The sequence below is a fragment of the Dama dama genome, chromosome X (genome assembly GCF_033118175.1).
Source record: "Dama dama isolate Ldn47 chromosome X, ASM3311817v1, whole genome shotgun sequence".
NCBI classification, from domain to species: Eukaryota; Metazoa; Chordata; class Mammalia; order Artiodactyla; family Cervidae; genus Dama; species Dama dama.
Genome location: NC_083714.1, coordinates 14,336,680 through 14,363,504, shown reverse-complemented (window position 1 = coordinate 14,363,504; position 26,825 = coordinate 14,336,680). Strand labels below are relative to the sequence as shown.

The 26,825-nt window shown below is 44.0% G+C and overlaps 1 protein-coding gene across 8 annotated transcripts in view; it reads left to right on the top strand.

Annotated features, from left to right (window-relative positions):
* Positions 1–24,499, top strand: part of CHRDL1 (chordin like 1) — a 127,205-nt gene extending 102,706 nt beyond the window's left edge. For 4 of the 8 annotated variants that reach the window (XM_061136327.1, XM_061136330.1, XM_061136329.1 and 1 more), the window contains exons 8-12: positions 6,414–6,582; positions 10,015–10,224; positions 15,834–16,001; positions 18,010–18,099; positions 22,162–24,499. In XM_061136327.1, the coding sequence (XP_060992310.1) occupies positions 6,414–6,582; positions 10,015–10,224; positions 15,834–16,001; positions 18,010–18,099; positions 22,162–22,292 (768 nt within the window). In that variant the 3' untranslated portion in view covers positions 22,293–24,499. The remainder of the gene's footprint in view (positions 1–6,413; positions 6,583–10,014; positions 10,225–15,833; positions 16,002–18,009; positions 18,100–22,161) is intronic. The other 4 variants (XM_061136333.1, XM_061136332.1, XM_061136334.1 and 1 more) reach the window with 2 other exon arrangements.
* Positions 24,500–26,825: the final 2,326 nt, after the last annotated feature.

Here is a 26,825-nt window from a genome sequence, read left to right as displayed (position 1 = left end):
CCTCCAGGGGATCTTCCTGACCCAGGGATCAAACCCACATCTCTTGTGTCTTCTGCATTAGCAGGCGGATTCTTTACTGCTAGCGCCACCTGGGAAGCCCACAATAGAAGTAAACAGAGCAGTCAATGTAGAATTATTTTCATAAAAGCAAGACAGAAGGAGACAACCTACAGGCTATCTCTAGAGTCTTGGTTAAATAAACCCAACCTATGGGACATCATACAGTCGTTAAAAAGAATGTGGTACTGAACATCAAAATGCAGTAAAGTGGAGGGAGCGCCAAGATATAGTCTGTAAACAAACAACATGCAACAATGTATACTGTCATTTACTTCTGTAAAAGTTGTCTGTGCATATATGTAAATGCATATTAAAAGATCTAGAAGGTCATATACCAGGGTGTTAAGACTGATACTCTCAAAGGGGTGCAAGTGGGCAGGAGGAAAGGTGCGTGCGTGCTCTATGCTCAGTCATTTCAGTTGTGTCCAGCTCTTTGAGACCCCATGGACTATAGCCTGTCAGGCTCCTCTGTCCTTGGATTCTCAAGGCAAGGATACTGGAGTGGGTTGCCATGCCCTCCTCCAGGGGCTTTTTCCAACGCAGGGATTGAACCAGTGCCTTTTAAGTCTCCTTCATTGGCAGGTGGGTTCTTTAACACTAGCGCCACCTTTGTGTTGTATCTTCTGTATTGTTTGATATATTTCAATGAGCATGAATTAGTTTTGTAATAAATTTAAATGATTTTGAAAACTTTAGGAATTAGTTCTCAACAGACATTGGATATAAGATAAGGAATTATAGGTCAGGCCCAAGAATCGTGAGGGTGTAGAAAAGGTGTTGATCCAGGACCTAATAAAATAATGAGTACCAACATCTCAGTATGGCCAAGGCCATCACATGTGCCACTTCTGACTTCATGTCCCCAGCTTGCCAATGCCCTCAGCAGTGAGATTAAAGGATTTGCATTTGTTTTATTGCCTACTCATATTCTTCTCAAGACATTCCTGTTTCCAAATGAGTAGAGAAGGATTTGTGGGTGGGGTGGAGAATAAAACTCTGGATGTCTCAAAAAAAAGAACAAAAAAAAAAAAACAGCACTCCTGCAAGAGAGAGTGGGCTTTCCAGTTATAGATCCCAAGGAAGGATTTTCTCCATCCAGTGATATACTAGCTTTATACTAAGTGAGATTCCTTCCAGATCCTGATAGGAGAGGATATCAGTCTCCCTGTTCTGTGTTATGAACTTCACCTTTTTCTCAGCCCCATTTTTTTTTATCATGGTATGAAATTGAGAGTGGCTAAGAAGGCAATGGCACCCCACTCCAGTACTCTTGCCTGGAAAATCCCATGGACAGAGGAGCCTGGTAGGCTGCAGTCCATGGGGTCGCGAAGAGTCGGACATGGCTGAGCGACTTCACTTTCACTTTTCACTTTCATGCATTGGAGAAGGACCCACTCCAGTGTTCTTGCCTAGAAAATCCCAGGGATGGGGTCGCACAGAGTCGGACACGACTGAAGTGACTTAGCAGTTAGCAAGTTAGTCACTGCCATCCAGATGCCATTCTAAGCCAAATTTAGGTCTCAGTCACCTTAAGCTGGGTGCCTTAGCCCCCAACACTAAGCACTGTGGCCCACTCGGTGGTCTTGCTGGTAATGCCATTCATTTTCATTTCTTCTTGACTTCATCACAGGCTAACCCCATCTCCATCATTGTATTTAAGCCTCATTTCATTGTTCTTCTTAAACTGCTAGTCACAGGACTGGGCTTAATCCGATACTTCCCATAGCAAAAAAGGTCAGATATAGAAGGCAGGACCTTGAAAGAGGTATAAATTTTCAAAGGAGGTCAAGACCTATCTTTAGAAACAAATATTTGGGCCTGGTAGGCCAGAATGTCCAGATGGTTCCACTTTATTATAAATAAATATTTTCCTTTGTTCTCCAAGGGATAGATACTGTGGGATATGATTTAAATAATAAATAGCATCTGTAGTAACAGAAAAGTATGTACCTGGCACATAGTAGGCACCCAATAAATATGTGTTGAATGAATGGGCATGGAAGGTGGAGTGAAATGTATGTGTGTATGTTGTAAAGGTGGAGGGCGGACCATTCCTTAATGTTGATTCATAGGAGCTTGTCCCAAATCAGAGAGAAATTCTTCAAACTTATTAGAAGGTAAGAGAATCCCTTCTGAATACCCTTTGCAGGCCCATGGGAGGGAAAGAAGGTCAACCCTAACAACACATTTCCTTCTTTGTGGTTTTTTTTTTTTTTTTGGCATTGCACCATGTGGCTTGTACGATCTTAGTTCTCTGACAAGGCATGGAACCCATGCCCCTTGCATTGGAAGCTTAGAGTCCTAACCACTGGACTGTCAGGGAAGTCCCAACAACACATTTCTGATTCAGTAGATGGTGCTCTTTAGTAGACTGTTCCTATTCCCAGGAAACCATCACAACCTTGAGTCAACAGAAACAGAGCTGATTGGTTTATTTTGCCAAGGGGGCTGAAAACCCTCAGTTTACCAAATTTTACAAAATGCACAAGTAGGAGAACCTGCGATTCAGTGATGACTCCTTTGTAAAAACTTAAAATGGTTTCCGTTTGATTTCAAGCTCATAACTTTATATAAACTGGTCCTTGTTCCATCAGGGGAAATGTGTGTGTGTGGAGGGGGGTGGTATGTGAAGTAGCCATAGTGTGGAAAGCCAAAATATGAAAGCAAGCATAATTTTGTTTTGGACAACAACCAAACTCTGATTTTGCCCCCAATAGATTACTCAGAGATTTACCATCACCAGTTCTTACCAAAAGTGAAAGAATTTGGCATACAAACAATGTGAAGCACGTAAAAATCCATGTCTCATTCACATTGTCAGAACAGTGCTCTGGATAGGAAACTGGCCTAAGTGTCTCCCAGACGGGGATAGTACTAGGTTACTCGTGACTAAGATGTCACGTCTCATGGCTATGTGGATTAGAATACATTCAGAAACATTTTTCAAATTAAACTTTTTCTTCTGTGATTAAACTTTTTCTTCTGTGTAGGCTCACTTGCAACCGTAAGAGATAACACAAGAGAGGTGGTGTGTGCACTTTACCCAGTTTCCCCAATGATGCATGCACTGTGTGCACGCGTCCTCAGTCATGTCTGACTCTTTGTGGTTCCATGGACTGTAGCCTGCCAGGCTTCTCTGTCCATGGAATTTCCCAGGCAAGAATACCCCCAGAGTGGGTTGCCATTTCCTGCATGTTCATGCTAAGTGGCTTCAGTCGTGCCCAATTCTTTGTAACCCCCTGGATTTTAGCCTGCTAGGCTCCTCTGTCCATGGGATTCGCTAGCCAAAAATACTGGAGTGGGTTGCCATGTCCTCCTCCAGGGGATCTTCCCGACCCAGGGATCGAACCTGCAGGCGGATTCTTTAGCACACACAGTGAGTGCGCTTGCAAAACTGTAGCACAGACACAGAAACACGAAGGCACTTCCAAGGCCATTTCTACACTTTCGTGTTTTCCTGTCTCTGCCAAAAAAAAGCCCATATATCTTAGACATTGGAACAAGCCAAGAAGAAATTCCCGGGTAGCTTCTACCATGGCGGGGGATTTTCTAACACCCGGAAAGAACTGTGTAACAGCCAGCTCAGAAGCCCAAGATATTTGTCAGTCCTGCAAGTCAGTAAATCAAATAATACCAAAATATTGAGCAGAAGAAAACAAAGCCTCGCTATGTGATCGTTTCTACCTAACTGGTTTTGACCTGCTTCCTCAAGCAGCCTATTATTCAAGGCTGGTTTTAAAGATAAGCTCCAATTTCACTTACAACTCCAAGGTGTTAATGCCTCTTTCTCCTTCCTGGTAAGTTCCGTGGTCAGACAGGCCTCTGGTAAGCCTCTTTCGTTTGTTCAGGGAACAACTCTTAAAGAGCCATTACTCCTAAATCAAAATCACACATCACCACCCCTACCCTGGGGCCAAAACAGGAGATCCTTTGTGTCAGTGATTCTCAACCTGGGCTTCACATTATGGTTCCCTGAGGAGTGTCTAAAAATCTCGTTGCTCAGGCCTTACCCCAGACCAATTCAATCAGAATCCCTTGGGGGTGGGATCAGTATTTTTACAGCTCCCCAGGTGATTCTCTGTGCAGCCAAAGTGGAGACCAGTGGTGTGTGTGGTTGTGAACGCTGTAGCAGACTTCTATATAGGAGAGAATTTTTCTTTGCAGCAGCTTTTAAGCAAATATTTGTGGACTCCTGAGCTTAACCAGATATGATCTCCCTCACGACCTCCTCCTGTTAGCCTTCCTCTCTCCTGCCCTGCTCTCTCACTCTTCGGCCGTCTCCCAAAACTCTGCCTTCACTCTCGCCCCAAATTAAGTCCCTCTTCTTCTTGGCCTCAGTTTCTCTGTCTGTATAACAAGTCTTAAATGAGATGAGGTTTGGAGAGGGCTGGGCTGGCCTCTGATCAAAACCCCTGAGGTTTGTGTGTGTGTGTGTGTTGTGAATCATTTTTCTACCCTTATCATATGTCCAGGCTCTGAGTCCCTGGTACCGAGCTTTTCATTTTGTGTTTGCCCGCATGAATCAGAGAACTCCTTGTACTTGCAGCTTATCCTGGGTCAGCAATCTTCTCTTTCAAATTCTAGCCCCGTTGAACCCCTTCCTTTCAGCATCAATAGGACACCCACCAGCCAAACTGTCCTCTCTTTGGCAACAGTATTCCTTTGGCAAAACTTTACCAAACTCTAGAAAGGACAGAACAGTCTGTAATGGCCTTTGTGGAATGTGAGTTGATTGTGGCAGAAAAAGACATATGAGCCATTGTGGGAATGAAAAATATTTGCACTGAGAATACTGTCTGTGTGCATGATAATAAATTGATGCAAATTCTTATTGTGTGAGTTTTTATAGCAATGTACCAGCATGGGCTCTTCTTGGATATAGGATTAATGTTCTCTTTCTCCTACTCCAGCTCCTGTTCACTCTCTCCTCCTTCCACCAAGGCCTTCCCACCCCCTAACCAGGAGAGTAATAATAATTCCCATGTATCTATGGAGCATAACTATAAGAAATGTTTTATGTGATGGTGGGGTCAGGGGACCCCATAACTGCCATCTCAATGTCCCCTGCTATTTCTGTCATTTAATTGCCTGGTTCTTTCAGGGGATCCCCCTTCTCTTACCCCTGACAATTACCCCTAAAACACACTATTATTTGGTTTTAAGCCTTAAGGTTGCAATCTCTGTCCATTCCATTCTCCTCTACCCCTATTCTACTTCATCTCCTGGATGAGGGGTGCATAGCAGAATATGGACTCATCGTGTGTCTTGAACCCTTGCTGAAAGAGCAATGATGGAGTCATCTGTACTACAAGATTCTAAGCTTTTGTGAGGGACTGCGGCTTTCCTTGATCCATTCAACAAGGCTTTGATGAGCACCTTCTAGAGGCTGGAGACTATTTTAAGGCACTGGACATACAGCAGTGGATACAGCAAAGTCTTCGCCTTTGGAGCTGACATTCTAGTATCATCCTACATAATCAGTGCTTCTGTCCATAAAATGTCTGGGGTATCTGTGCCCTGCTCTGTGACCTCATCTCATTGCCTGCATCTTCCTGCGTGTCAGTACCTCTTATCCAGATGAGAGTTGCCTCCTGCCTCTTCCTCCTATCCAGTTCACCCTACATATAATCAGGACTCAGTGTTTTGAAACACAGTTTTGATTTTTTTCCCCCATACTTAAAAAAAATCCCTGAAAGACTTCTACACCCTCACCCCTATTGCCTACCAAATAAAGTCCTTGCCCTTTAGCCTGTCATTTCAAGTCCTCCATGATCTGGCTCTAACCCACTTTTGGAATGTTATCCTCCAGCTGTTCCCTTTTATGGATTCTATGTTCTCTGCTACACCTTCTCAACTTGGAAATCTCTGCCTGAAATATTCTTCACCAAGTCTGCCTGTAAAAAGTCTACTTACCCTTCGTGGCCCAGGTCACAGACTCTCCCCGACTACAAGCTCTCTGTCTTGGTCTTAATTTGCACAGCATTTTATCCTTCTCCTTTGGCTTCTATCACACTCTGCCTTGTATTGCAGGCAACAATCTAACTTCTTAAACCCAAAGGTGAGATTCTTGGGAACAGGAAAGATACTTTACCCTGGGGGATTATTTTCTCCCTCGAGGCTAGTCTGTGAATCTAATCTAGTCTCCTACCGGGAGAGAGAGACATCTCAGCCTGCTACCAGTGCTGTTTGTCCTACACATCCCCATGTCTCTATTGGGTTTGAGTGGACATGGAGTTAAGATCAGAGCTCATCACCAAAACTCATCAAACAGCCTCTAAGGTAGCTAGATCTGTCTCGGTCTCCTCATGGGCAGAATCGGAGGGAGCTGAGTTTGTCCTTTTGTCATTTCACAGAGGCATTCTTACCACCGCTCACACTATGATCCTCCACCGAGCCGACAGGCTGGAGGTCTGCCCCGCTTTCCTGGGGCCAGAAGTCACCGGGGAGCACTCATGGATTCACAGCAAGCCTCGGGGACCATTGTACAGATCGTCATCAATAACAAACACAAGCATGGACAAGGTAAGGGACAGGCTTCTTTGGTACCACACCCAGTCGGGGCCTCAGCGGCCCCAGTCTTTGGAGGGCTGGAGCTGGGAAAAGACCCTTTATCCGGGCATATCAGACATTCCCACATGGATCACTTAGCATCCAGTCTACCATGCTAGTGTGGACAAGCAGCTCCAGGGGACTGTCAGTCCAAAGGCCATAGTTTATATTGCAGGCATATCTGTCCTTACTTAAGGACAAATGGTGAGAAAGCAGTGAATCTAATGCACCATCCAGCATTTTATCCCTTGCCCCTGGGGGTTGAAAGTCGTTTGGGAAAGTTCACTGGGGCTTTAACAAGATGAAAGGTGGTTTGTTTTCCATCCAGACACCCAATATTCAAAGGTACTCAGCTCTAAACGCTTCTAAATTTCTCATCGGAACCTTAGAAATAGCAATTCTTATCCCTCATTGCCCCAGCTTCTCCTGGGACTCTTGTTGAAGGTACTTATTCCAGGCTCCACACGCAGGGATTCTAACTCATAGGAGAAGATTATGCTTAGAAATGAATAATCCAGTGAGAAATCCAGAAACCTCCTGGCTGAGCCACAGGCAGACTGATTAGGTTAGTACCACTGTGTAGCCCACTCAGATGACCAGCTGACTACAGCAGGCACCCACACGAATCCACAGCCCCGTTCCCTCCTGCACATAGTTCTCCACCGAGACCCTGCACTGCACTTCCCTACCCCACCAGTAGTGGGGTCGGGGGAGAAATTCAATCAAACAATTGACTACTTCTTACTTTCCTAGGCATCCTGTCAACCAGCTCATCAGAGCACAAGCTCAGCTGGTTCCTTATTATGAAACCACAAACATGTTTTGTTTCCTTTAAAAGAAAAACAAATCAAAGGCAGTTCTCTGAATGGGTTAAAAGTAATAAATTATTAAACCAAATGATTGAATAACATGGGTGAAAAACAATCCGTTAAAAGAACCCCTACTATAAATCTCAACAAACCTAGTCAGGCCAAAGCTAGTTGATCACATCTGTTACTAGTTAGATGTAAATTTCAGATTACAGATTTAAAAAAAATTTTAATTGCTTTTGAAACTAAGAGGCTTAAAAGAAGAACATTCAAAATAAAACTCTTAATAAAAAATGGTGATGTATTAGCAGAATTGGAAATATTTACTATTGATCTGAGTTTGATTTGAAATTTATTATTTTGAAATTCAAAGGCATTCTGATATGAGTTTATGAAAGGAGGAGGAGGAGTTTAGGTAAAGATGCAGTTTGATTTTCAATCCTAAATTGACTTGAATAGATTCCATTTGCTCTGAAAGAATTTCAAAGTCTTAAAAAGCAGGAGGGGAAATGGACTTTGAAAAATCCTAAATCCCATAATTTCCACAGACCTCTTCATTTTCAGGGCAGAGGCTCATCCTTTCATTTCTCCATGTCCTACAAAAGCCCCAGCTGGCTTACATTTATTCGTTACCCCCATTGATTTGGACTCAGTCATTCTCTCCTGACCTTTTTCTATTATAGTTCATTGGAGAGTCACTTGTCCCCACCTCCAACTCCCAACGCCCCAGCTGGATGACTCAAAACCATCTTGAGAATTTGTTGGTGAGGAGAAGGCTGCATTTTACCCTAGAGAAGCGATCTCACTGTATTGCCCTTCAGAGTGTAGGCTCTCACCTAGTCTGGATGATTCCCCTAGTCCAAATGTTTAGGGGAGAGGTAACCTGGCTCTCCATCACTGTGGGTCCTGCCTGCCGTGCTCCTATCCCTCCTGCTGACAGCATACTCCTCTGAGATACATCTCCTCTGTCCCTTGCTAGACCCCAAGAGGAGAAACAATAAGACCCCATCATTCTTGAGTCCAACTTAAGTTTTCCTGAAGCAGAGTCTGCACCCACGTGATCACCTTGTCCAGAAGGGAATGCCACTGTCTGGTGAGGAGAGAGAAGAGGGATGGACGGGAGAGAGAACAACACATCTGGTCCATCTTCTCCTGTGATTCCATCCTCACTTTATCTCTCTGTAATTCGGTTCTTCTCTGGTTTAGGTTCTTTGAAATCTTTACATAGATTGACCTGTTAGAATGCCTAGTACTCGAGCAGCTCTTGCAGAGGATAGGAAAAGGCAGCCAACATCATCCATATTTCCTAATGTGACCCAGTGGACTTGATGAGAAAGAAATAGCCCAGTGAGTCATCCTTCTGAGGCCATTGTCTTGCAGCCAAATCAGTCAGTTCCTAGAAACGCCCCAAGTGGGGCTCCTTCTCCCACCCTCGCCCCGCCTTAAGTGATAGGACCCACCCTAGAGATGTTGTTGATTTCAATGCCTACAGGTCTCCCCGGGTATGATGAGGTGATGGGAATAATGAGAAACACACCCAGTCCCCGTCATGGCTGGAAATCTCCAGAATGTCTCAGCACTTTCCAAAAGGAGAGAAGTCATTCTCAGACCTCCCTATTTGCAGCACGGGCAGGTCTTACACCGGAGCCTAGCTCTGTGCCTTACCTTAGGAGTCAGATATGTTTTGGTTGGTTTGCACTGAAGGTTGTTCCTCCGACCCTTTCCCTTCATAGGCCCCACGGCCTACAGCCCAAATGCTTGTTCTTGCAAGCCCCAGCCCCCCACCCCCGAAAAACCATGGAGCTGGTGCCTTCTCTTCCACTCAATAAATGTGAGACCACCAAAGGGTAGCTGGAGGGCAGGCAGTGATTCACTGTAGCCAAATCTCTACAGTCGCTATGAAGAGATGGGATATTACCAAAAGATTAGAGGCAAAAAAGGCTGCCTTCCACCATTTACCCAGGAGGGGTGGGTCCTTTCCCTTTCAATCTTGTCTCAGCAACTTCTTTCCCATGTTAGAGAGTAAGCTAGCACTATTAATCTTCATACCCACCTGTGTTACTAGATCAGATTCTCACAGCATTTGACCTTCTGAAGGGATTTGCTTCAGGATCTGGAAAAACTCAGAACTTCGAGAAGAGCAGTAGTGTTTGCTTCTAGCCTCCCTGGGCAGCAAACCTTCCTGGGAGATTTTCATGCCTAGAAGCACATCCACTTGGGCCATCCCAATCCTCTAGGAACTGCAGGTCTGAATGCAGCATTCTAGCGGAAGTTCCTTATCAGACACCCAGGACACATAGAACTCTGCTTTCATGCATCCATTCATTCCTCCATTTAGAAGATATTTATTGATGGCCTACTATGTGTCAGGCCCTTGTGGGCATCCAGAGGCCTGTTGGAGATCTGGAATAATTGCTGACAGTGGAAAAAGGCCCACACTCTTTGGTTACAGAAGCTGCTCTGTGAACCTATCTCTATGGCCACAACAAGAATGAAGGATGCTTGATGTCTTAAGGGGTTCAGGGCTTGGGCTCTGAGTACAGGGGCCCATTTCAGCTCCCTAGCCTTTAATTTCCAGTCCTGCGTTCTCTTCCAGTGTGTGTTTCCAATGGAAAGACCTATTCCCATGGCGAGTCCTGGCACCCAAACCTCCGGGCATTTGGCATTGTGGAGTGTGTGCTGTGCACTTGTAATGTCACCAAGCAAGAGTGCAAGAAAATCCACTGCCCCAATCGATACCCCTGCAAGTATCCTCAAAAAATAGACGGAAAGTGCTGCAAGGTGTGTCCAGGTAAAAAGGCAAAAGGTGCGTTGGTTGGAAGCCCTGCCTTTGGTTGACCAAGATTCCCCACATAGTCATCCTCAATGTTCTTTGAGCATCAGAAACCTGCCATGTATTTGTAACAGTGATAGTTCTACAAATAACTAATAAGGAGCTATATTCGCTCCCCTTTTGAAGGGCTGATAAGGTGGTTGCTTGGAAGACATTGACTTACCAGAAATTAGCTGGGGATTTGCTTGTGTCTACCACACCTCTGAACCCATGTAGCCATAAAGACTGAACTTAAACCTTGCTTTTCTAAATCCTAGAGAAGTTAGGTTGTTGTGATTATTAGGAAGGACAATAGCCTCCTTCGCTAATATCACCATTTAACTTGTCAAAGCACAATTACTTCCATTTTCTCTTGCAGACAGGATTAGAAATGGGTGAGGTACAGTGGAAGGAGAGTGGGTTCTGGTCCTAAGCTGCTGTGTGACTTTGGAAATGTGCCGGATCAGTTGATATCCAAGCTTCCTCAGATACTAAAATCCTATGATATTATCATTTCTCTATTAAAGAAAAGAAAATTAAGGTGTATAAAGTGAAGTGACTTGCCCAGAGTCACAGAAATAGATAATAAAACCAAGGCTTGGAACCCAGGTCACTTCCAGCCCATTGTTTTTTCTAGGCCAGTAGAAGATGTGAAGTGTTTGTTTGTTTTTCTTTTAATAAAGGTAATCAATTAGTTAAATGGTGGTTTTGACACATGAGCTAGAGAAAAACACAGTCCATAGTATTGGGGTTGACAGAGTACCGGATTGGTGATCAATCATTCTGGCCCTGGCTCTGCCACTGGTTTCCTGTGGGACCTAGAATGAGTCACTTCACCTCTCTGAGCCTCAGTTTCTTTCTCTGTAAAATGAGAGAGTTAGAGTAGATTTCTTATGGCTTTTCCAGCTCTAACATTCTAGGACTGAATGAATTAGTCACTTCCAGGCACATGAATTTATCATTTCTTATGTTTACCTACAAAGCATTATTGTAAACATAGATTTTTTAAAAAGAACAAATGTTTTAAAATGTAGGCAAAGAGTTAAATCATTTATCATTTATACAATTTAGGCAATTCCTCATGAGTAGCAGGTAAACACAAACTTAGTCAATGTATTTTGAGCATCTTCATGTAGGCCAATGGTTCCCAAACTTCTGTGCACATTGGAATCCCCCAGAGAGCTTCTAAAAAATACCTATGTCTCATCCCCAGTGATTATGATTTAAGTCATTTGAGGTGTAGCCTGGGGTTTGGAATTTTAGAAGACCCCCAGGCCTTCTTATCTGTAATATGCAGACAAATTTGGGAACCACTGCCGGAGGCTCAGGTTGGTTTATAGTCTTGCTAGTCAAAGTATGGTTTCTGGACCAGCAGTGCCTGGGAGCTAGTTAGACAGGCAGATTCTCAAGTCCCACCCCAGACCAACTGCATTTTAACAAGGTTGCCCAGGTGATTCCAATGCAAATTAAAGTTTGAGAAGCACTGATTTATAGCACAAACAAAATCTTTCTTAATGCAACAAACTTCATCTTCCAAAGTAAAGGGGGCAACATGTGGGTAGGAAGGCCAGGAGCTATCTGATATGGAGTGAAGGATTGGGGCATTAAGGTTGATGATGAGAGATACTTAGTAGGGACAGGGAGAGAGCACATTCTGCAGACATGAACATGGCGGCCACCCAGCCACGATGACCTTATAACTTCCAAGTTTACTATCTCACTGGAACCCCAAGCCTTTTAGTGTCACTTAGAAGTAGGTCCACCAATACAATGTTCTCTCCTGTCAAGGGTCTAACACCTAGAATCATAAAAGTAATACAACAAGATAATTGCAGACACAAATTAATAGTTACCTAGACTACCCAGGTAAGTTAAACCCTCCCACTATGTAATATTCCAGTTTGAATCTCACACCTTCAAACCAAATCCCATTTCTGTGTATGGTTAGGATTGGATGGGTGTAGGTGATTCAAACAAGAGGGAAGGAGTCAAAAGGATGTGAGCACAGGACACAGAACAAGTGTTGCCTTTCAGATTAGTGACATTTATTCAAATCTTTATGTTTATCTTTTTCTAAAAAATTTTTATTGATTTTAATTGGAGGCTAATTACTTTACGATATTGTGGTAGTTTTTGCCATACATCAACATGAATCAGCCATGGGTGTACATGTGTTCCACCTTACACTCTTTGGCTAAGCAGTTCTACTAGAAATCCAAAGAAAGTGATCAGAGACATACAGATATATACAAACAAGGATTTTTACTGCAGTGCTGTTTACCATAGTGAAATATTAGAAACAACCTGAAAGTCCACCAGCGTGGAAATGGTTACATAAATTATGGTACATCTGCACTGTGGTGTATTATACAGCCATTAAAAAGCACCATAGAACAGGATTTAATGACACAGAAATACGCTTGCAATACATCTATTAAGTACAAAGAACAAGCTACAAAACAATCTGTAGTTATGATCCCACTGCTTGTGTTTATGGATAGCATTGATAATATGCTTAGACCAAAAAAAAAAAAAAAAAACTGGAAGGACATATGGCAGAATGTAGCAGTGGCCATCTTAGGGTGACTGGATGATGGGCAATTCTTATTTTATTCTTTTTGTTTATCTGCATTTTCTAAATTTTCAGCAGTAAATGTGTATGACTTTTATAACTAGAAAAAGAAATAAAGGCTTTTATTTTTAAAAACTGCTCTCAGAATCCCAATTGGCAATATCTTAAAGAGTCTCATTGACTAAACCTGTTTCTCTGGAAGAGTGGCTTTTCCCACTTTCCCACACTGCTCAGACATGTAGAGATGGCAGACTTACTGGCCAACATGGAGGAGAGAGTGTCTTGTCCCATTCTGTCACCTGCCCTCAGTGGGCCACACACGGGTGTTTGTGAATTGTAAGTTTCTTCTGATACTCATGTTTCCCTCCAAGAGTCGCTAGCCACGGAGGTGACTTCAGAGCCTCAAGGGGCGTGCACTTGTTCATGCAGCATGCAATTTGGAAACACATATTCTGTGCCTACTGTGTGCAAGACACGGTTCCAGGCACTGAGAATAGGGAGATAAAGCAGACAGACGCAGGCTACTTGCCAGCAATGCTCCTCACATCCTGGCAGGAGAAGAAAGACAATGAACACAAAACTATAAGGTAATTTTCTGTGGTGCTGAGTACTGGGAAGAAAAAAAAAACAACACAGAGATCAGGTAAATGGGACAGGCAGGGTGGAGCATTTTCAAAAAACTGCTAAGGGCCAGCTTCTATGAAGAATGATGTTGAGTAGAGTCCTGAATGATGTGAAGGGGTGAAAAGGGGAAGGTCATGACATCCTCGGCCTCTTAGACAATGGCATAGAACTCAGAAGAAAAGGAATAAAGGAGTGAGCAGGGAAGAGATTGACAGAAGAAAGAAGAGTAAATTCAGTTATTCATGCTGAGAATGGAAAAGAGAGAAAATTTGCAAATGATTCAGCCAAAAATTTTCTTAGAACAAATGATTGCAGGGCCCTCCAGTAACAAAGCAAGGTCAAAATACAGGATGTGAGTTTCACCTCTCTCTCATCTTTGCTCTGGTGGAAGCTGGCCTTGCTTTATGTATCAGTGGCCATCTTCGGAGTTGTGTTGGACTTCTACTGCCTGAAGTTTCCCCAACTCACTCTCAACCCCACCATACCACCCCAATACCTGGAATTCCCATAATGACACATTCCTTTTGGGTTACAGTAGGAAAAGCTTAAGACTTAAAGCTCGTTTCTCAGGCTGGGATAATACTGATACATCTGCATCAGTCATGCCCACTTCCGTAAGGAATGGTTTCTCAGTTTCTTAGTTCTGGAGAGCTCAGGACATGAATATTCTCATGGAAAGTGGTAATGGCCAGAAATTACTTCAGGCGTGTCATGCTTCCCTGGAAGAAAATGAAAGTAGGTGAACACGCAGTGATCAGGAAGCCCCTTGAAGTGAAGGGTGTGGAATGAAGAGGTTGCCTGGCAGGTAGTTCAAAAGACACACTCTGTTTATTTACTCTTAATATTTTCACGTGCCAGCCTGGGTGAGTCACTAATGGATTTTGTTGTTTGTCGATCCCTTGTAGTGAGTAAATTAAGCTCTTGGAGGGGAGGGGTTGTGGGACAGGATGACTTTTCAGGACACTGGGAGAAATTTTTAGCATATTATAGGTACTTGCAGTCCCTTCATGGATTTCTTATGGCAGTTAGAGCTATAGCTGGTGAGCAGGATTTAACACATGAACCAGGCTCTCATTCTAAAGCTGGTAATTAATACACAGAGGTTCCTGTATACTCCGTGACCTCTTCCCCCCTCCACTCATTTGGAAAGTGCTAGCACACATCCCTTAATTACTTAGCATTTCACCAAAAAAGACCAGCCCACCAAGTAATTAAATTACTGAAAAGAAAGACAAAAGGGGAAAGCAAGCTTGACTCTAGGATAATCTGCAAATTGTGTAATACAACCTGGAGTCACCCAGAGAAGACTAGGATTTTGTCCTTATAGTGCCCAAATGGTGGTGGGAATGGGAGAGGTAATCAGGTCAGCAAGAGACATGCAATAGCAATTTGATTACAAACTCTAGTCCAGATGTGTCTGATGGGGTAAGAGTGAATCCCCCTAATTAGAGTCACAGGTCCAAAGCACTCAACACCCAATACTTTCATCAGATGTTCTTACAGATGGCTTCTGCACATATTCAAAATCTGTCAGGGTGTCCTCAGCTTTTCTTTGTTGTTCCTGATTTGAGCGTTACGCTTTAAATACACAGCCGAAGAGGGTGTTCATTACGAGGCCAATAAGAACTTAACTCACTGATAACCAACCAAAGGCAAATTCTTTTGGTAGGGGGCTGAGGAAAGAGGAGCGTAGAGCGGAAGGAGTAAGGGGGCTGGTATCCCTATGCCTGGAAGTTGAAATCCAACAATTTAGTTTATACTTTAAATGATCCATAGTTGAGGGATTTGACCAATTTTTTTGTGTCTTCCAACCGTTCATTTGGCATAGTGTACATATGACTAATCTGACATCTAGGTTTTGGCACCGGTGTTGATCCGGTATTAGCATTCCCCTTGAAAACAAATCAAAGAGCATTCAGAAATGTCAGGCCAATTTGGATAGATCCTTTGGGCAAGTGTATGCACATAAATGAGTGTCATAAATGTTTTCTAAGTATACCTAAATGATGTCAGGGAAGTTAACCGAGGCCTTTCATCAGCCCATTCCTTGGGTTTCTGTTGGCCAACCAAGATCCTGACCCAGCATGGAAAATCCTCTGTTCCCTTAAGTGCCCAGCACCTTTGTATCTGGTCACATTCTTCCTCTTCGTGAAGCTCCACTTTTCAAGTTTGGGGCTGGTGTTCTGTCATCACGTGGACTTAAAGGTCATGTGCTCTTTTGTGATCTGGTGACTGTTACAGGGGCAGTGAAATGTTGGTGGGATTTCTATCTCTGTAGGAATGTCCTTGTAGATTGTCCACTTTTGATGCTTGTGCAGTGCTGTGAATGCTGAGATTACATAAATTCAGAGGTTTGCTTTGACTTTTGGAAAACCATGACAAGTCTCTACTTGCTTCCTGATTCCAGAAGAACTTCCGGGCCAAAGCTTTGACAGCAAAGGCTACTTTTGTGGAGAAGAAACAATGCCCGTGTATGAGTCTGTGTTCATGGAGGATGGGGAGACCACCAGAAAAATAGCACTGGAGACAGAGAGACCGCCTCAGGTAGAGGTCCACGTTTGGACCATTCGAAAAGGTGAGCCAGACGACATTAATCTCTTGTTATTGTTGTTGTTGTTGTTGTTGTTGTTTTGTAAGGGGGACACAGGGAAGGAAGGGAAGAGTCACTTTCGTTTTTCTTCAACCTGTTCCCCCGTTTCAGTCAGAAGATTTCCCATTTGCTTAGAAATGAACACATGACTCACACAGTTGCTATTGTAGCCTTTAACTGTGACCTGGGCTAAAAAGTAAGTATTGACCATAGGGGTTTGTCGTCTTTCTCACACAACCAAGGCTGGAGGAGTGGTTCTTAACCGTGGCTGCACATCGGACTCATCTGGGAAGGTTTTTATGTACCCAATGCCTGATCCTACCTACAGAGAGTCTGACTAATTGTCCAGGAGTGGAGCTTGGGCTTAAGGGTTTGTTCAGAAAGCTCCACAGGTGATTCTAGTGTACAGCCGGGATTGTAAACTTTGCAAATGTAGTCTACTATTGTTTCCAAGATGAAACTTAACAAACATGAAAAATGCATTCATTCAGTGCCAAGCAGAGTCTCGAATCATACTGGGACCTCTTGCCTCAAGAACATTATAGTCTCACTGGAGGGACAATCCCAGGCATGAGATCCCATTCCTTTCCTGATTACTCACATTGACTACCCAAGCAAGCCACATTCTGTTCATTGTGAACCTACATCTATTCAAATCATCTCATAGCTACAAGACTAAGGCTGATCTAGTCTGGTCAAGTTTTCAAGGACTCCAAGTGTAGAGGTGACATTTCAATTGGGAAATAATGCACATCCTTTTGCAACTGGATCCCACCTAAGGCTCATGAGTGCTCAAACTTGAGTAAGTTTCGATATCATGCAAGGTGCTAGGGTAAGACACAGCTACCTTGCCCCATCCAAGAAATGTGAGTGCAGTCAGCCAAGGGGAGTATCTAAACACTTGCATTTCTAACAAATAGCCGGATGATGCTGCTACAGGCAGTACTTGGACCCATCCTTTGAGGAACAACTGCTCTAGTATTTCTGAACCTTTTTTGTCTCCCTTCTTTCTCAGAAGAACAGGAACTTCTCTCTACCCTTTAAAAATATGCTAGAACACACATATAAGGCTCAGCACTGTTTACTTTTGCTCTTGACCTAGGAATGTTGGTTTGCCATCTCTAACTCCTTAGCTCCTTAGTCACCAGGACTAAGCACTGTTCTGTTGGCTTCCCTACTGGCATTGCCCCACAGAGGGGTGTGGATGCTTTTCAACTGGTTACTATCACCTCTAAACAACCTGTTGTTCACAACCCTGGGTCATCAAAGATCTGTGCATGCTGGACAGAGGAGAACCCAGGTTCCATGTCTGCTGCTCCCTGTAGACCTCTGGAGGATTATTTAAGTGGGCTGGTAACATTGCTCCTTAACTGCAAGGCAGTTTTCTATTGTTCGCACGTTATTCTGATGAAAGCTATTTGGGCAAGGTTGAGACTGTGGGAGCCCGGTTATTTTCACTCTGCCCATTTTTATAAAGGAAAGCAAAAGGAGCTATGATTGTTTCCCAAAGGAAAATATGCTTTCTGGGGAGTTTAGGAAGTGGGATGGCGTCTCCATTTACACAAATGACCCGTGTGCAAAGCCCGCTTCAGGTTCTCACTGCCGAGCCAGGGGGGCAGCCCAGTGGTTTGGCAGGGACATAGCCAACTCAGACTGGGGGCAAGGGCAGAATGCCTTTGGCTACAGAAACTCCAACCAGCACCCATGCTTGATTCCCCGTGGCTTTCCCCAGGAATGGGTCCCACGGTCAGCAGCTCTATCTCCCTTATCTCCATCCTCTGGAGAACCAGGGGGAAGGTCAGTTAGTCAAGAAAACAAAAGCAGTTAATTATAACCCTTGAGCCAACCAAGTTCCTAGTTAAGCACATTACACAGCCCAGCTCGAGACTCCTAAGCCCCAGTAATGAGATGATATGCTTAGCTCAAGCAGAAAACAGCGTTGCTGGTTCCAGACAGCACCTGACCACCTGCCTGATTTTTTGCTTGGCCCCAGGCATCCTCCAGCACTTCCATATTGAGAAGATCTCCAAGAGGATGTTTGAAGAACTCCATCACTTCAAGCTGGTGACCAGGACAACACTGAGTAAGTGACAACTGTCTTCACTACTCCTTAGAAAACACATCTAGTTTTCCACGTCTTGTCTCCCCAACTGAAGTACCGGCTGTGTTCTCACTGAACAGGAGCAATGCTCCACATCAACTCCAATCCAGATGTGGAGACCTCACAGCTGGAAAGCTATGATCTCACTGATGGGGCTGAGAGAGACAGAGAGAAGATGACTGCATATCGATTCTTGGGTTGTCTCAAAGCTCTGTTTGACTCCTTGGAACTGCCCTGGGTGGTCATGTTTCTTTAAAACCACTCAAGCCTAATAGCAACTCTCCCACTTTCTATGCTAGGTGGAGCCTGGGACTAGATCCTGCTAGGCACTGTGGGAGGGTAGGAGGTGGGGGGAGGGAGTGAGAGGACTTCTAAAGGAATAAAAGGCACAGAATTTCTATCCACTGGGAATTCTAATGGGTGAGACAGAACATGAAAGTGCATTCATTATGAATTAGTATACTTCTGAAGAGTTAAATACCTAAGTGTTCAGGGGAATCTGCGAAAAACAATGAGATGAGAGCCAGGTGGGCTTAGTCGGGGAGGAGGTGGGTTTTGAAAGAGAAAGGTGTGACTGGGCAACAGGTCAGGAAATCAGTCCAAGAAGAGGGTACAGCCTAAGAGAAGGCTCAGACAAGAGCAAATAAGAAATGTGGGTGTGGGTGACAAAAAATCACAAAGGCCACATAGTTTGCACAGAAAGATGAGACAAGTTGGAGGTAGGAACTAGAGGGCCTGGAAGAAGCCAGTGAGAAGTTGAGATAGCAGGCAAGGAGCATGGGTAGTTGCTGCAAACTTATACACAGTGTATCAAGTGTATGAAGATGGTGCCTTGGAAAGATGTTTCTTGGCTCTCAGATGCATTTATTAAGCATGTATGACTTTGAGAAGCCTTATTCTAAAGAAGCCAGTTGTTGTTGTTCCATTGCTCAGTCACATCCGACTCTTCATGAGCCCATTGACTGCAGGATGCCAGGCTTCCCTGTCTTTCCTTGCTCAGATTCATGGCCATTGAGTCAGTGATGCCACCCAACCATCTCATCCTCTGTTGCCCCCTTCTCCTGCCCTCAGTCTTTCCCAGCATCAGGGTCTTTTCCAGTGAGTCGGCTCTTCACATCAGGTGGCCAAAGGATTGGAGCTTTAGCTTCAGCATCAGTCCTTTCAATAAATATTCAGGATTGATTTCCTTTAGGATTGACTGGTTTTATCTCCTTAGAGTCCAAGGGACTGTCAAGAGTCTTTTCCAGCACCACAGTTCAAAAGCGTTAATTCTTTGGTGCTCAGCCTTCTTTATGGTCCAACTCTCACATCCATACATGATTACTGGAAAAACCATAGCTTTGACTAGATGGACCTTTGTTGGCAAATTGATATATGCCACACTAAGAAGTTGTACTTGATCTCCAGACCAGAGAACCCCAGTGGGGGTTTTGAAGCAAGTGAATAATGCATTCATATCTGGTTTTTAGAAAGTGGTACTTGCTATATGGGGTGGAAAGTGGGTTTCTAGCGAGAGAGCTGGTGATTGTCTATAGGAAGCTGTTAGACTGTATTAAGTCAGTTAGACAGGGGAGGAGGGGTCCCTGTGAGGGGCTGAAGTTACACCATCAAGATCAGGAGCAAAGAGAGAGATGAGTTTAGAATGACTCCAGTAATAGCAACTTTATAGATTGAGTGAAGAGTAATAACCATTCACCAGTAGGAAACTAGAGAATGAGAATTGGTGAAAAAATGAGTTTTATTTGGAACATGTTTGAAGTCCATCTGAGCAGAGTTATCCAGTAGGCATCTGGACATAGGATTGGTAAGGTCAAGTGTTTATTCTGCAGGAGATGAGTAGACAACTAACTGGACGGTAGGAGAATTCAAACAGAGTTGGAAGTTCCTGTGAGTCGGGAATAAAGGAGGCAGAGTCTAGGATCCCACAATCAATAATGTGACTTTTGAAATTACCAATTAATTTCAGAGAACATATTTTTGTTCATACTATGAGCCAGGCATTGTGCTAGGCACTGGGGCACTTGGAAGATGGTTTAAGCAAACTCTTCCCATCTCAGTTAGGATTGGGGGTGTATAATGGAGGTAGATGATGTGTTCCTTTGTGTGCCGCTGAAGGCGGTGGGTGATGAGATGATCCTGCAGAGTCACCTGGGGACAGAGAAGTGCAAGCCTGACCCTGTGTATAATGTGCCTGTCATCCTGGTGCACTGCAGGGCTTCGATGGAAGCTGCTTTCTTACATGACCCATCTCCCCTTTCCCATCAAATCTGAGAGACTGGGGAGAAGTGAAGAATCCAAGTGAGAGAGGAGCAGCAAGATGGGAGGCTATAAGGAAGGGGGGACATGATCTCCTGTGGTGAGAGAAAGAAAAGAGGTTCAATGTCAGTTCTGGATTAAGACGAGCTTGCTGACCTTGGACAAGTGGTTCTCCAAGTGGAAACATTATGGGGATGAAAGGAAGACTGAAGAGGGTATGCAGGTGGGCGTTTTGTTAGGAAGCCTATTTGCCAGAGCAGGATGATAGCAGGGGAAGGAAGATCATGCCACGGAGGGACCAGGAAAGTTAGAAAAGGGATAGTTCAGAGACATCCGGTGGTTTCCAGCGCTCAGCACAGGGTACACGCTCAAAACCACTTGCTCAGTTAGCATGGCTGGAGGGAGGATAGAGAAGTTGGTAGGGACACATTGGAAGTGTGGACAGTTCTGGGGGAGGGGGGAAGAAAACAGGGATTGGAAGGCGACCAGAATAAGGATGACAGGAAACGGAAGGGATGCAGTTGTGTTCTCCCAGAGCAGAGAGGGGTCCCCTGGTGGATGTGATGCTGGAACTCTCTGCAGAGCCATAGGAGCAGGGGAGGCTTGCTAAGGGCGGGATGAGGCCAGCATGTGGGCATAAGACAAAACAGAGGGGAGAGTTGTTTTTTTTTTTTCTTTGTATATACTAATCAAGTTTAATGACAAGGAAATTAAAAAAAAAAGATTGACTCAGTCTAAAATAGATCAATAGATGAAGCAAGCACTATTTTACCAGTTCTTTGCAAAGGGCCTTCAAATATCTATATTCTCATTCTTAAGTTTAGTATCCATTTAAATATATCTAGAGTGCTTTTATTTTATTTTTTACTTGGAGGAAAATTGCTTTACAATGCTGTGATGGTTTCTGCTGTACAACAATGCAAATCTGTCATAATTATACATATGTCTCCTCCCTCTTGAGCCTCCCTCCCTTCCCCCGCTCCCACCCCCCTAAGCCATCACAGAACACCATGATGGGTTCCCTGTGTTATATAGCAACTTCTCACCAGCTATTTATTTTACACATCATAGTGTATATATGTCGATGCTACTGTCTCCATTTGTCCCACTCTCTCCTTCTGTCACTGTGTCAAGTCTGTTCTGCCTGCATCTCCATTCCTTCTCTGCAAATAGGTTCATCAGTACCATCTTTATAGATTTTATATATATATATATATATTTATGTTAATATACGATATTTGTTTTTCTCTTTCTGACTTACGTCACTTTGTATAACAGGCTTTAGGTTCATCCACTTCACTGGAACTGAGAGGGGAGAGTTTTTGACAAAGGGTGGCAGGAATAAAGAAACGAGTAGTAAACAATCAAGTAACCCAAACTAATATTCAGGCCTCAGAGAGTAAGCCAAGCCCCAGGAATGCACCAGGTACAGGTCCCCAAAGTGCCTTATTTGACCTACTGCTACCTAAGAGCTAACGATCTTATAGTGAAGCAAGTCTTAAATGCTAACTAAGTAGACTGTAAAAATCCCAAGAATAACACTTAGGTTTTACTCTTGGGATTCTGACAAATGCTGTGTGTTGAAATGAAGACCCTGTGACCCATGTTCCATATCTGTCCCCAGGAAAGTGTTTCAGGGTCTGTTTTGCTGAAAGTTCATGACGCCTGTCTTCAAGCTCTCCTGGAGGATCTGTGAGCGTGCAGGGAAGGCTTGGGTGTGTCAGTTCTGCTCCTCATTGGCTCTGCCCTCCTCTCACATCTCTGGGCCACTTTGTGTTTGCCTTTTAGGCCAGTGGAAGATCTTCACTGAAGGAGAAGCCCAGATCAGCCAGATGTGTTCAAGTCGTGTGTGCCGAACGGAGCTTGAAGATTTGGTCAAAGTTTTGTACCTGGAAAGGTCTGAAAAGGGCCACTGTTAGACAAGACAGACAGTATTGGATAGAGTAAAGCAAGAAAACTCAAGCTGCAGCTGGACTGCAGGCTTACTTTGCTTAAGTCAACAGTGTCCTAAAACCCCAAACTCAAATGCAGTCAATTATTCACGCCGTGCACAGCATAACTTGCTCCTTTATTGGAGTGGTATGTCAGCCCTTAAACATCTCCTCCAAAGAGACTAAAAGAGTTTTGAATTCTCTGTGGGAGGAAGAGGGCTAGGACACCACAACACTGCTCTAGTTTCTGGGAGAATCACATTTCTTTACAGGTTAAAGAGTAAACAAAACCCCTGGGTTTCTATCTAGAAAGTTATTCCAGTGAAAGAAAGAGAAGGGAATTGCTTAGTAGGAGTTCTTTAGTACAGAGAAAATATTAGTATGAAATTCTTCTCTTTAAAATTTAGAATGTCTTGTGTTTAAAAAAAACTTCCCATATTCACACACACACACAGGTACACATACACGTGTGTGCACACACACACATACTGAACTACAGCCTTCATTCTGAGGCAAGACTAGTGTAGACTCTCCCCTTCTTTCCCTTGCCTGACTCCCAAGTAACTTGGAGGCAGTTGGCACCCAGGAGGGTAAATAAGGAGTTGTGAGCAGAAGGCCCTGCCCTTGGGTCGATGATGTGGTTGTTGATGGCACTGATTCTGGGAAAGAATAAGAACACTATTTCATGGCTGCCTTCACTTTGAGGTGGAAAAGAACTTTTACCTTATGACACCACTTCTCTTTTCTCCCTAAACCTCCATAAAGAAGTTAGAATTGAAAAAAAAAAAGAAGTTAGAATTGAGTAAAACTTTTAGAAAGTGAGTCTACATAAAAGAAAATAATTATTTAAGAAAAGAGTTGCTAGAAGTCAGCAAGGTCAGCCATGTGTTTTCAAGTCAACAAAACTTACCAATTAACAGCTCAATCCTCACTTATTGTCCTGAAGTCATAGTTCTCTAGTCCAAAAATTTTAGTTAAATGATGAAATTCTAGAAGCTTCTTAAAAGGGCAGTTTCTCTTCTCCAGTTACAGGAGTTGGTTTTTACTTGGCAAAGGGACTCCATCCTCCCAAGCTTCAGTTAGGAGAATTATCGCTCACTGGGGGAAATGGGGATTCTGATAACAATCCTTATCCTAAGCTTTCCTACCATTCTCCTCTCATGCACCAACCATGAATCTGAATCATGGATCCCAATGAGGGCTGCTCCAAAAATGTCTCTTTGAAGCCTAATACCAGAGCCCAAGTGATCCATTCTGAGGGATAACAATAAATTCTTCACAGCAGGAATCTCAAACCTGCTCTCTAGATTTATCTCCTCAGGGGGTGCCTGGATGAACTCTAGTGAATACTTAAATGTTAAGGACCGAGAAATCCCATTTTTCCTACTCTGTGACCATAGGTAAGATGAACATTTTTTTTTTGTTATTTGACACCAATAGGGAAAAATGTAAAAGGTCCGGTCTTTATGGCAACCTGGCATAAAGGAGTCTGTTCTCATCAAAGAGACACAGAGGCCTGGTGGCCAGGCCTTCAGGGGACCAGCCTCTCAGACACATTGTTCTCGAGAAGGGGAGGGGAAAGAAGGAGGACATCCAGAGTATTAGTGGTGGGGGTGTGGGGGTTGAACATTAAGCAGCTGCTGTCTCCCACCCAGAGGTGGCAGTATTTCCATAGTGTGGAACCAAGTCATTGGCTCCTGAGGCAGTGGTGATTCCTCTTCTGATGACTCAGCCCCAAAACCTTCCCACCCAGGTGTTCTCTGAAAGCTCAACCTAAAAGGAACACCCAGGGAGCTTCCCTAGATAGACTCTTGCCCGCAGGCGCCGGGACACACCTTGGCCAGGCGCAGTGTGAAGCAGGAGCTGGGGTGCTGGGCAAGGCCAACGTAGAAACCCTCCAATGTTCAGTGTCGCAGAGAGAAAAGAGGCCGAGCTGCCTGTACTTAGTAGAGAGGAATGGATGTGGTTCTTCTTGTGTATTTATTTGTACCATAAACACTTGGAATAAGCAAAGCCCATAAGTACCACTTAGCAGCTGTAGCCATTTTCTAGTTAACTCATGTAAACAAGTAAGAATAACATAACAGTATTACCCTTTCACTCTTCTCGCAGGACATGTACCTAAATAGGGTACTTATTTATGTAGTCACTGTATTTCTGGATTTTTAAATTAATAAAATGTTCATTTGGAAAAATCCTGTGCAGGAATGTCATGTGAGTGATTGACTCTGGGCAGCACGGACCTTGGGCTGGGTAACTGGTGATGAGGGCTTGACTTTTGCACACTCAGCCTGACACCCCTCTCACACTATAGCCTCGTGGTTAGGAGTGAGAACTTTGCAGTCAGATGACCTGAGTTTTTAATCCCAGTTCCACACTTAGCAGCTGTACCAGTCACCCCAGTTATAAAAGGGATGATAGTGGTACCGTCGACCTTTGCCTGCGATCTTGCAGTCAAATTTAATTCTGTCAGTTCATGTTAGGTAATTAAACTAGTGTCTGGTGCATAGTGAACATTTACTCATGGCCATGAATGTTCAAAAATGGCATGGCACTGAAAATGGCCATTGATTTATGGCTTCTCTTTAGGCCAAGACATTTAAGAGCCTGGGGACAGAAAGCCATTGACATGAGTTTCAAGAGGGCCTCAATTTTGGTCTGCTGCTCGGTGGCAAATTTGCATAGGGAACAAAGGAAAAGTATTGTCACATATTTCGATCCAGACTAAATTCCCTCAAACTCTTATACCAGCTAAATTAGTTCTATCACAGAAGTCAAGATACAAGAGATCTGCAATGTCAAATTATTTAAGGTCAGAAAAGGAGACTGTGCTTAGTTGCTCAGCTCTGTCTGACTCTTTGCAACTCTTTGGGCTATAGCCTACCAAGCTCTTCTGTCCTTGAAATTTTCCAGGCAAGAACACTTGAGTAGGTTGCCATTTCCTTCTCCAGAGGATCTTCCCAACCCAGGGATTGAACCCTCATCTCCTATGTCTCCTGCATTGCAGGCAGATTCTTTACCCTCTGATCTATTGGGGAAGCCCCTTAAAAAGGCTATGTGTGACATGGTTAGATAGCATCAATGGACATGAATTTGAGTAAACTCCAGGAGATAGTGGAGGACAGAGGAGCCTGGTGTGCTGCAGTCCATGGGGTCGAAAAGAGTTGGACATGACTTAGTGACTGAACAACAGCAACAGAAAAGGATACATTGAAGTTAGCAACACGGAGGTCAGTGGTGGTGAAATACTGGGGAAGTGATAGGAGCAGAGGCCAGAAGTGAGTAGGGAGATGAGCAATTGGAGGCAGCAGCTTGAGGCAACCCTTTATATGCTGTCTTTAGTCGCTCAGTTATGTCTGACTCTTTCCAACCCTATGGGCAGTAGCCAGCCAGGCTCCTCAGTCCGTCAGATTTTCCAGGCAAGAATACTGGAGTGGGTTGCCATGCCATCCTTCAGAGGATCTTCCTGACACAGGGATTGAACCTATGTCTTCTACGTTGCAGGCAGTTTTTTTTTTTTTAGTCACTGAGCCATCAGAAGCTAAAGGAAGTAGCAGAAGAAAGATATGAGGTCAAGGGAAAATTTTTGTCTTAAACATGGGAAATGTTTGGCCATGTCTGAATACTGAAGGGAGGGATCCTATATAGAAGAAAAGATGGAAAGTGATGGGCAAGTCAGGTTAACTTGCTGTTTGGGTTGCATAAGAAGCCACACCCCCACACAGAGCCCTTGCCCACAACCCAGACAAATTGTTGGCCTTTGGTTGCCAACCCCTTACTGTGAATTAGCTACACCTAGTTCCCATCATCTCTCTTAGCTCGGTCCCACTTTATACCTGACATACTTTCTTCTGGAATGATGGGCTGTAAATCGCAATAAATACCTCCATTGGGGGAACCACAAACCAGACACCTTGGCTCCACCTGATGTGCTATTATTTCCCTGATAACCCACATCCAAATTTCACCAAGTCCTACCCATTTGATCCCCTAAATATAGCCCATGTTTATTGCCTTTTGCCCTTATCTTCCTCTTGCAGGGTCTTTTCCTTCCTATAGTTTTTACTCCCCTCCTCCAAGCAAGTCCCAGGAATCTCCTAAGATCCTCTCATATGGGTTCAAGGACAAGTCCTGCCTGCCACCACATTACCTACCCTTTTAGTTTTTCCTGGCTTTGGCACTCCTCTGCGAAGGGCACTGCTGGAAAAAAGATGGCTGTCTACTGCCTCCATCAGCACATCTGTCCTGACAGTCACCATGGCCACCAGCTGTGACATTACAGGTGGGTGTGCCTTGTGCTGGCCTAGAGATGCCACCGTATTGGTGGTGTTCTGGAGCCCTCAGTGTTCTACAGTGCCAAGGTATCCTGTGCACAAGTGGAGAGAAGGCCCTCCTCCCTTACACAAAAACAGTTTATACAGAGTTGGTGCGTATGTATTGTGTGGACCAAAGCACAGTCTGCTTGTGCTTGAGTCTCCTAGAGTTTTTAAGGAAACAAGCCCTTAACAAGCCCTTTAGTTT